Consider the following 11,362-nt stretch of genomic DNA (forward strand, 5'->3'; position numbering starts at 1 on the left):
ATGCCCTTGTTGATGCCAATAAGACCTACACTTACAACCTGGAAGTTTATGCAGGAAAACAACCAGAAGGTCCTTACTGTGTGAGCAACAAACCCATTGATGTTGTAAAAAGACTGGCTGAACCCTTATTTGGATCGGGTCGCAATATTACAGCTGACAATTGGTTTACAAGTTGTGATCTGATTGATTATCTGAAAATTCAGAAGCTGTCATATGTGGGAACTGTAAGAAAAAACAAAAGGGAATTGCCGCCACAGTTTGTAAGTGTGAAAGAGAGACAACAGTACAGCAGTATGTTTGCATTCCATAATGGAAAGGCTTTAGTTTCCTATGTACCACATGCCAAAAAAATCGTACTTCTTCTATCAACACTTCATGATGATGCTGCCATCGATCCTGGGACTGGGGCAGAAAAAACCCCGGAGATAATTACATTTTACAATGCCACCAAAGGGGGTGTGGATACAGCAGATCAGATGTGCTCCACTTTCAACGTCAGCAGAAACATCAAACGCTGGCCATGGCCAATGGTCATATTTTTTGCTATGTTGAATTTGGGTGGTATAAATTCACAAGTAATTTATCTTGAAAACAAGCTTGAACCACTCCGTAGACGATTGTATCTGAAAAAATTGGCCCATGAACTAGTACTTGGAGAGCTACGCAGAAGCGTGAAAACAATCGGTATCCCCTCTCGCCTTCAAGTTCAGCTCAAAAGGTTCCGCCCAGAAGATGATGGTGAAAAGTCACCATCTGCACCACCTCACAAAAGAAGGAGATGCACCACCTGCCAAACGGAAAGCGGAACCAGAAGGCTTTCAAATTATGAATGTCTCAAATGTCATAAAGCAATTTGCCTGACACATGCAAAAATGGTGTGTAATTCTTGCTATTTGCTCTGCAAGTGTGACTTTTCTGGGGAAACCTCAGCATCTACTTCTGATTGAATATGTTTTTAATAGTACTTAAGGTACCTTAAAATTAAGTTTGTGTTCAAAAATTTTCTTTGTACATTTTTTTGAGAGAGTCGAACTGGGGACTATTTGGCGGGAGTTTTGAAAAGTTTGTATTTCATAGTTATTAGTTTTATGTTAAGTAAATGTTTTTTTTTGCAACTGATTATGTGTAGTCTCTTTTATTACATCCCTATGAAGGTCACTGATCACTTTTAGAGCACTGAAATTGTAAACATTAGATATTATAGGTATTTTTCCAGCAGGCGCCTGACAGGCACATTGTATGTGAACTCGTTAGTCCGAATATTGTATGTGACGGAGGGTTAAGCACTTACCAGTCCAGAGGAGAACCTTGGCCATTGCTGCCTCCACACCAGTGATCATGCGCAACTTATGAGTATTTATAGTTTATGGTCGGTATGACATGGGTGATGGGTCACCTATCAGGAAACAAAATAGTCATTGTGAAATTTCATTAACAAACAGGGTACTAGTACATGCAGTGACACTTGGCACTTGATGTATTCATTCAGGAATTTAGTTTATCTGCTTACACATCAGACATGATATGATTATGCAATGAGTACAAAAACTTTATCTTTATTTCCATTTATTTAATAGGCAAAGGGGTCTGTATTATGCAATATAGTCTGATAATCTTACAACTAACATTCAATAATCATAAGTGATAAAGTCAGTTTAGAAATGAATTAAGGTAACGCCAAAACAATACTTAACTATGGAAATAAAATAAGTAAATCTTGTATAACTGATAAGCCAAGGAGATCTGATAAAATCAAGGTCACAAAGATATAATACACACTTACAGTGCCTTGAAAAAGTATTCATACCCTTGGAGCTTTTCCACATTTTTCACACTATACCCATAAATGTATTTTATTGGGATTTTATGTGATATACCGATACAATGTTGCAAGTATTTGTGAAGTGTAAAACAGATGATACATTGTTTTCAAAATATTTTAAAAATATAAGTTTGAAATTTGTGACGTGCATTTGTATTCAGCCCCCTGTAGTCTGATACCCCTAAATAAAATCCTGAGTGACCAATTGCCTTCAGATGTCACATAATTAGTAAATCTATTCCACATGTCTGTCATTTATTCTCAGCATAATTATATATCCTAGTTGTTTTCCTCCTTGCATAAAACATTCCATAAAATGTATTAAACATAAACCTGCAAAGTTCCATTTCTTAAAATATTCCAACAATTTATGTAATAGTGTCTGTTCACGTGTCAGATTTGATAAGGTTTTACATGTCATATCTGATAAACTGGTTTTCAGCAAGTCTGTTAACATGCCACAAATATTTTAACTTGAAATATTGTTTGTTTGAAATTGCTTTTTATCATGGCAGGTTCTGGTAATAAAAGCCAAGATTTAGCCACACTAAACATTAGGTTTATCCTCATTGATTCAGCTGCACACCCATAGCACATTCACAACAGATTTTCACGAGTCAGCCTTTAAAATCTCAAAGTGCAAGGGTTTTAGAATCAATTATGTTATGGGCATTTTTAATGCCCATGATTTATATGGTTTTGTTAAATGCCTTATGCATTTACTGCCTTCAGCCATTTTTTGGTTGATCCAGAAAAACCTTTTTAAATATTCTTAGTTCTTCTACTAATACAGACTTAGGCAATCAATGTTTCAAAACCACCTTAGAAGCTTCATCATTGCTCGCACACTTATGTTTTGACAAAGTCATGTCAAGAACCCCCAGGACACATATTTTGGGGATAATCTTGTAAAGATTGTTCACCTTAACCAACGTCTTAAGTGCCTCAATAGCCAGGACACAGGCAAGATTGGGATATGGAATCTAATTGATATTATGATCCTCAACCTTTAATACAGGAAAGATACATATCTTGGTACCGTGTTAGCCAGTAGATAGAAAAATATTTAGAATTGAGAGTCCTCAGTGGTTGATACCTTTTAATGGCTAACTGAAAAGATGGTAACAAATTGCAAGCTTTCGAGACTACAGAGGTCTTTGCCTGATGAAGAGACCTGTGTAGTCTCGAATGCTGGCAATTTGTTACCATCTTTTCAGTTAGCCATTAAAAGGCCTCAACCTTTAACACATTCACATAGATATGGACTTCAGGTCCTCAAAATAGTCATTGACCAGTAGTAGAAGATAAAAGAAGCCTTATCATAAAGATAAAAAGTGAAGTAAATTTTTTAGTAAATTGGGAGTAAGCCAGAATCAAAACCAGGAAAGTGACACTACTGAAACCAGGGATGGAGTTAAAAGTCTTACAAGACTCTTCTGCTTAACCAGTTGAACAAGCGTCCTAATTGTACAAATGGCAAAATCCCATGGTTGCTTGAATGTGTGTGCATTATATACAGACACCATCCAACCATCTCACCAGCCTTGTCACATTTCTTCACTGCGGTGTCTGCTTGGAACCGTCAACAACACAGGAGCATGGAGTGGTGAGTATATGTTTATTCTATTCTTGTTTTTGGAGTTGTTGTAAATTAATTTACAAGACCTGGTCTCTTGGCCACATCAGTAATCTGTGGCTGCTAAGAGCTGTGAAAACTGCGTCTTTCATTTTGGCATCTGCAGCTGTTCTTTTGATTAGTTGGCCAGGCTTGATGTCACAAGTGTGACATGCAAAAGAGGGACTGGAGATGCCATGAGATAGGAAGTGGATCTCAGGACTCCAATCCAGCTGCCACAGATTACTAACATGACCAAAGAACCAGGTCCTGTGAATTGATTCGCTTCAACAAAAATCCTAACCCCAATAAATATATTCATTAACTAGCCTCCAAGTTTTTAATAAACACATTTACAAGAAAGCGTTATAACTAGTGTTGAGCGATACCTTCCGATATCGGAAAGTATCGGTATCGGATAGGATCGGCCGATATTCAAAAAATATCGGATATCGCCGATACCGATACCCGATCCCAATGCAAGTCAATGGGACCAAAATATCGGAATTAAAATAAACCCTTTCTTGCCTTGTAGGTTCATTCTACATGAAGGAAAACAACTAAGAATAATGCCGGATGTATTTGGGGAGGTGGCGGAGACATTAAAGTCATAGAGGTTTATCCCAATCAAATAGAATAGCATGTTTTTTGTTTTTTTTTAAGACGTTCGGAGTGACAAAGATATTGACTATGTAAATTTTTTTTTTGATTTTGTCAGATATTGATGTTTCACTATTCCACGCCCTTCCCCTTCTTTTTTTTCTTTTTTTTTTTTCTTTTCCCACACTTTCATCTTCATCATCATCAGCATCTTTGACATCAACTTCTTCTTCACCTTATTCATCTTCTTCTTCATCCTTTACCTTTTTTTTTTTTGATTACATTCTTCATATTCATTTTATTCAACTATTATTATTCTTCCTATTCTACATATTCTTTTTATTCCACTGTTATTATTCTTCCTATTCTACTTCTTCATCATATTCTCATTTGTGACAGGCATTCCCGTAGTTGTTATCTATAAAAGTTGGAAGATTACACCTTCCGTTCTGCCAGTCACAAAAGTTACATTTGTCCGCGTTCAGTTTGGCCTGCAGCATCAGGCTTTATCCAGGGGCACCACGAGGTGGAACGGACTCACCCCCATACACTGCTTAGTCTTCTTCTGCATATAATTTAGATAATATCTTTTGCTCTGATATTAAGTCTTATGCTTAATGTTCTTCTGCTCTTTGTTCTGCAGCCTCTTGTTCTTCTGCTTCTCGGTCTTCCATGTCGTCGTCTCCAGGGTCGTCGTCTCCAGTGTCGTCATCTCCGCCGTCGTCGTCTTAGCCGTCGTCGTCTCCGCCGTCGTCGTCTCCGCCGTCGTCGTCGTCGTCGTCATCGGGGTGGTCTTCCGGGTCGTCGTCGTCGTCATCGGGGTGGTCTTCCGGGTCGTCGACTTTAGGGTCTTCAACTTGGAAATGTAGCAGAAGGTACAAGAAGGCTGAGAAAATGCCAAGAACCAGCTGATGGAACTGGAACTCGTATGGCTACCCGAAGGTTCAAGAGCCTATGGAACTACCGAGGACCAGCTGACGTTACTGGAACCCGGTTACTAAGCAGGAGGTACCCGTGCCTGAAAGCACTACCAAGGACCACCTGACGTTGGTGGAACTTGGATACCCAGAAGGAGGCACCTAAGCCAAAGGCTCTGCCCGGAACCAGCTGACGGTACTGGAACCAGGATGGGGAGCAGAAGGTACAAGAGCAAAAGACACTGCCGAGAACCAGCTGACGGTGCTGGAACCAGGTGGTGGACCTGAAGGCCCACAGGAGAGGAGAGAACAGCTAGGCCGCGAGGCAGCCGCAGTTACCGAACCCCAACAGTCCTACAGGTGAAGCTGGGCCTACTGGCACTACAGAACCAGCCTTGACTACCAGTTCACGCAGCCCACATAGGAAGCTCCTAAACTGGAGGCACCCTGGAGTTGGCTAACCCGACCGCACCACGATGGGGCAAGCATAGGCGTCTCAGTGAGCTTGACACAACCCGGAAACAGCTGACGGTGCTGAAACCAGGCTTGGCACGAGGGAGTACCTGTGACAAAAACACTGCCGAGAACCAGCTGGCGTTGCTGGAACCCAGATGCGTTGCCCCAGTGTGCAAGAGCCAATGGCACGACCGAGGACCAGCTGACGGTGCTGGAACCCGGTTACTAAGCTGTAGGTGCCCACGCTTAAAAGCACTACCAAGGACCGCCTGACGTTGGCGGAACTCGGATACCCAGGAGGAGGCACCTAAGCCAAAGGCTCGGCCTGGAACCAGCTGACGGTGCTGGAACCAGGAGGTGGACCCGAAGGCCCACAGGAGAGGAGAGAACAGCTAGGCCGCGAGGCAGCCGCAGTTACCGAACCCAACAGTCCTACAGGGGGAGCTGGGCCTACTGGCACTACAGAACCAGCCTTGACTACCAGTTCACGCAGCCCACATAGGAAGCTCCTTAACTGGAGGCACCCTGGAGTTGGCTAACCCGACCGCACCACGACGGGGCAAGCATAGGCGTCTCAGTGAACTTGACACAACCCGGAAACAGCTGACGGTGCTGAAACCAGGCTTGGTACGAGGGAGTACCTGTGACAAGAACACTGCCGAGAACCAGCTGGCGGTGCTGGAACCCGGATGCGTTGCCCCAGTGTGCAAGAGCCAATGGCACCGAGGACCAGCTGACGGTGCTGGAACCCGGTTACTAAGCTGTAGGTGCCCGCGCTTAAAAGCACTACCAAGGACCGCCTGGCGTTGGCGGAACTCGGATACCCAGGAGGAGGCACCTAAGCCAAAGGCTCGGCCCGGAACCAGCTGACAGTGCTGGAACCAGGTGGTGGACCCGAAGGTCAACAGGAGAGGAGAGAACAGCTAGGCCGCGAGGCAGCCGCAGTTACCGAACCTCAACAGTCCTACAGGGGGAGCTGGGCCTACTGGCACTACAGAACCAGCCTTGACTACCAGTTCACGCAGCCCACATAGGAAGCTCCTAAACTGGAGGCACCCTGGAGTTGGCTAACCTGACCGCACCACGACGGGGCAAGCATAGGCGTCTCAGTGAACTTGACACAACCCGGAAACAGCTGACAGTGCTGAAACCAGGCTTGGCACGAGGGAGTACCTGTGACAAGAACACTGCCGAGAACCAGCTGGCGGTGCTGGAACCCAGATGCGTTGCCCCAGTGTGCAAGAGCCAATGGCACCGAGGACCAGCTGGCGGTGCTGGAACCCGTTTACTAAGCTGTAGGTGCCCGCGCTTAAATGCACTACCAAGGACCGCCTGGCGTTGGCGGAACTCGGATACCCAGGAGGAGGCACCTAAGCCAAAGGCTCGGCCTGGAACCAGCTGACGGTGCTGGAACCAGGAGGTGGACCCGAAGGCCCACAGGAGAGGAGAGAACAGCTAGGCCGCGAGGCAGCCGCAGTTACCGAACCCCAACAGTCCTACAGGGGGAGCTGGGCCTAATGGCACTACAGAACCAGCCTTGACTACCAGTTCACGCAGCCCACATAGGAAGCTCCTAAACTGGAGGCACCCTGGAGTTGGCTAACCCGACCGCACCACGACGGGGCAAGCATAGGCGTCTCAGTGAGCTTGACACAACCTGGAAACAGCTGACGGTGCTGAAACCAGGCTTGGCACGAGGGAGTACCTGTGACAAGAACACTGCCGAGAACCAGCTGGCGGTGCTGGAACCCGGATGCGTTGCCCCAGTGTGCAAGAGCCAATGGCACCGAGGACCAGCTGACGGTGCTGGAACCCGGTTACTAAGCTGTAGGTGCCCGCGCTTAAAAGCACTACCAAGGACCGCCTGGCGTTGGCGGAACTCGGATACCCAGGAGGAGGCACCTAAGCCAAAGGCTCGGCCCGGAACCAGCTGACAGTGCTGGAACCAGGTGGTGGACCCGAAGGTCAACAGGAGAGGAGAGAACAGCTAGGCCGCGAGGCAGCCGCAGTTACCGAACCCAACAGTCCTACAGGGGAAGCTGGGCCTACTGGCACTACAGAACCAGCCTTGACTACCAGTTCACGCAGCCTACATAGGAAGCTCCTAAACTGGAGGCACCCTGGAGTTGGCTAACCCGACCGCACCACGACGGGGCAAGCATAGGCGTCTCAGTGAACTTGACACAACCCGGAAACAGCTGACGGTGCTGAAACCAGGCTTGGTACGAGGGAGTACCTGTGACAAGAACACTGCCGAGAACCAGCTGGCGGTGCTGGAACCCGGATGCGTTGCCCCAGTGTGCAAGAGCCAATGGCACCGAGGACCAGCTGACGGTGCTGGAACCCGGTTACTAAGCTGTAGGTGCCCGCGCTTAAAAGCACTACCAAGGACCGCCTGGCGTTGGCGGAACTCGGATACCCAGGAGGAGGCACCTAAGCCAAAGGCTCGGCCCGGAACCAGCTGACAGTGCTGGAACCAGGTGGTGGACCCGAAGGTCAACAGGAGAGGAGAGAACAGCTAGGCCGCGAGGCAGCCGCAGTTACCGAACCCCAACAGTCCTACAGGGGGACCTGGGCCTACTGGCACTACAGAACCAGCCTTGAGTACCAGTTCATGCAGCCCACATAGGAAGCTCCTAAACTGGAGGCACCCTGGAGTTGGCTAACCTGACCGCACCACGACGGGGCAAGCATAGGCGTCTCAGTGAACTTGACACAACCCGGAAACAGCTGACGGTGCTGAAACCAGGCTTGGCACGAGGGAGTACCTGTGACAAGAACACTGCCGAGAACCAGCTGGCGGTGCTGGAACCCAGATGCGTTGCCCCAGTGTGCAAGAGCCAATGGCACCGAGGACCAGCTGGCGGTGCTGGAACCCGTTTACTAAGCTGTAGGTGCCCGCGCTTAAAAGCACTACCAAGGACCGCCTGGCGTTGGCGGAACTCGGATACCCAGGAAGAGGCACCTAAGCCAAAGGCTCGGCCTGGAACCAGCTGACGGTGCTGGAACCAGGAGGTGGACCCGAAGGCCCACAGGAGAGGAGAGAACAGCTAGGCCGCGAGGCAGCCGCAGTTACCGAACCCCAACAGTCCTACAGGGGGAGCTGGGCCTAATGGCACTACAGAACCAGCCTTGACTACCAGTTCACGCAGCCCACATAGGAAGCTCCTAAACTGGAGGCACCCTGGAGTTGGCTAACCCGACCGCACCACGACGGGGCAAGCATAGGCGTCTCAGTGAGCTTGACACAACCTGGAAACAGCTGACGGTGCTGAAACCAGGCTTGGCACGAGGGAGTACCTGTGACAAGAACACTGCCGAGAACCAGCTGGCGGTGCTGGAACCCGGATGCGTTGCCCCAGTGTGCAAGAGCCAATGGCACCGAGGACCAGCTGACGGTGCTGGAGCCCGGTTACTAAGCTGTAGGTTCCCGCACTTAAAAGCACTACCAAGGACCGCCTGACGTTGGCGTAACTCGGATACCCAGGAGGAGGCACCTAAGCCAAAGGCTCGGCCTGGAACCAGCTGACGGTGCTGGAACCAGGAGGTGGACCCGAAGGCCCACAGGAGAGGAGAGAACAGCTAGGCCGCGAGGCAGCCGCAGTTACCGAACCCCAACAGTCCTACAGGGGGAGCTGGGACTACTGGCAATACAGAACCAGCCTTGACTACCAGTTCACGCAGCCCACATAGGAAGCTCCTAAACTGGAGGCACCCTGGAGTTGGCTAACCCGACCGCACCACGACGGGGCAAGCATAGGCGTCTCAGTGAACTTGACACAACCCGGAAACAGCTGACGGTGCTGAAACCAGGCTTGGCACGAGGGAGTACCTGTGACAAGAACACTGCCGAGAACCAGCTGGCGGTGCTGGAACCCAGATGCGTTGCCCCAGTGTGCAAGAGCCAATGGCACCGAGGACCAGCTGGCGGTGCTGGAACCCGGTTACTAAGCTGTAGGTGCCCGCGCTTAAAAGCACTACCAAGGACCGCCTGGCGTTGGCGGAACTCGGATACCCAGGAGGAGGCACCTAAGCCAAAGGCTCGGCCTGGAACCAGCTGACGGTGCTGGAACCAGGAGGTGGACCCGAAGGCCCACAGGAGAGGAGAGAACAGCTAGGCCGCGAGGCAGCCGCAGTTACCGAACCCCAACAGTCCTACAGGGGGAGCTGGGACTACTGGCAATACAGAACCAGCCTTGACTACCAGTTCACGCAGCCCACATAGGAAGCTCCTAAACTGGAGGCACCCTGGAGTTGGCTAACCCGACCGCACCACGACGGGGCAAGCATAGGCGTCTCAGTGAACTTGACACAACCCGGAAACAGCTGACGGTGCTGAAACCAGGCTTGGCACGAGGGAGTACCTGTGACAAGAACACTGCCGAGAACCAGCTGGCGGTGCTGGAACCCAGATGCGTTGCCCCAGTGTGCAAGAGCCAATGGCACCGAGGACCAGCTGGCGGTGCTGGAACCCGGTTACTAAGCTGTAGGTGCCCGCGCTTAAAAGCACTACCAAGGACCGCCTGGCGTTGGCGGAACTCGGATACCCAGGAGGAGGCACCTAAGCCAAAGGCTCGGCCTGGAACCAGCTGACGGTGCTGGAACCAGGAGGTGGACTCGAAGGCCCACAGGAGAGGAGAGAACAGCTAGGCCGCGAGTCAGCCGCAGTTACCGAACCCCAACAGTCCTACAGGGGGAGCTGGGCCTACTGGCACTACAGAACCAGCCTTGACTACCAGTTCACGCAGCCCACATAGGAAGCTCCTAAACTGGAGGCACCCTGGAGTTGGCTAACCCGACCGCACCACGACGGGGCAAGCATAGGCGTCTCAGTGAACTTGACACAACCCGGAAACAGCTGACGGTGCTGAAACCAGGCTTGGCACGAGGGAGTACCTGTGACAAGAACACTGCCGAGAACCAGCTGGCGGTGCTGGAACCCAGATGCGTTGCCCCAGTGTGCAAGAGCCAATGGCACCGAGGACCAGCTGACGGTGCTGGAACCCGGTTACTAAGCTGTAGGTGCCCGCGCTTAAAAGCACTACCAAGGACCGCCTGGCGTTGGCGGAACTCGGATACCCAGGAGGAGGCACCTAAGCCAAAGGCTCGGCCTGGAACCAGCTGACGGTGCTGGAACCAGGAGGTGGACCCGAAGGGCCACAGGAGAGGAGAGAACAGCTAGGCCGCGAGTCAGCCGCAGTTACCGAACCCAACAGTCCTACAGGGGGAGCTGGGCCTACTGGCACTACAGAACCAGCCTTGACTACCAGTTCACGCAGCCCACATAGGAAGCTCCTAAACTGGAGGCACCCTGGAGTTGGCTAACCCGACCGCACCACGAAGGGGCAAGCATAGGCGTCTCAGTGAACTTGACACAACCCGGAAACAGCTGACGGTGCTGAAACCAGGCTTGGCACGAGGGAGTACCTGTGACAAGAACACTGCCGAGAACCAGCTGGTGGTGCTGGAACCCAGATGCGTTGCCCCAGTGTGCAAGAGCCAATGGCACCAAGGAGCAGCTGGCGGTGCTGGAGCCCGGTTACTAAGCTGTAGGTTCCCGCACTTAAAAGCACTACCAAGGACCGCCTGACGTTGGCGAAACTCGGATACCCAGGAGGAGGCACCTAAGCCAAAGGCTCGGCCTGTTACCAGCTGACGGTGCTGGAACCAGGAGGTGGACCCGAAGGCCCACAGGAGAGGAGAGAACAGCTAGGCCGCGAGGCAGCCGCAGTTACCGAACCCCAACAGTCCTACAGGGGGAGCTGGGCCTAATGGCACTACAGAACCAGCCTTGACTACCAGTTCACGCAGCCCACATAGGAAGCTCCTAAACTGGAGGCACCCTGGAGTTGGCTAACCCGACCGCACCACGACGGGGCAAGCATAGGCGTCTCAGTGAACTTGACACAACCCGGAAACAGCTGACGGTGCTGAAACCAAGCTTGGCACGAG

At 50.3% G+C, this 11,362-nt stretch overlaps 1 protein-coding gene across 1 annotated transcript in view; it reads right to left on the reverse strand.

The window, feature by feature from the left end:
• Positions 1 to 1,325, reverse strand: part of LOC138669780 (uncharacterized) — a 143,783-nt gene extending 142,458 nt beyond the window's left edge. The window contains exon 1 of the mRNA XM_069756511.1: positions 1,292 to 1,325. Within this exon, the coding sequence (XP_069612612.1) occupies positions 1,292 to 1,316 (25 nt within the window). The 5' untranslated portion in view covers positions 1,317 to 1,325. The remainder of the gene's footprint in view (positions 1 to 1,291) is intronic.
• Between the last annotated feature and the right edge of the window lie 10,037 nt (positions 1,326 to 11,362).

This window comes from Ranitomeya imitator, chromosome 3 (assembly GCF_032444005.1).
Source record: "Ranitomeya imitator isolate aRanImi1 chromosome 3, aRanImi1.pri, whole genome shotgun sequence".
NCBI lineage: Eukaryota > Metazoa > Chordata > Amphibia > Anura > Dendrobatidae > Ranitomeya > Ranitomeya imitator.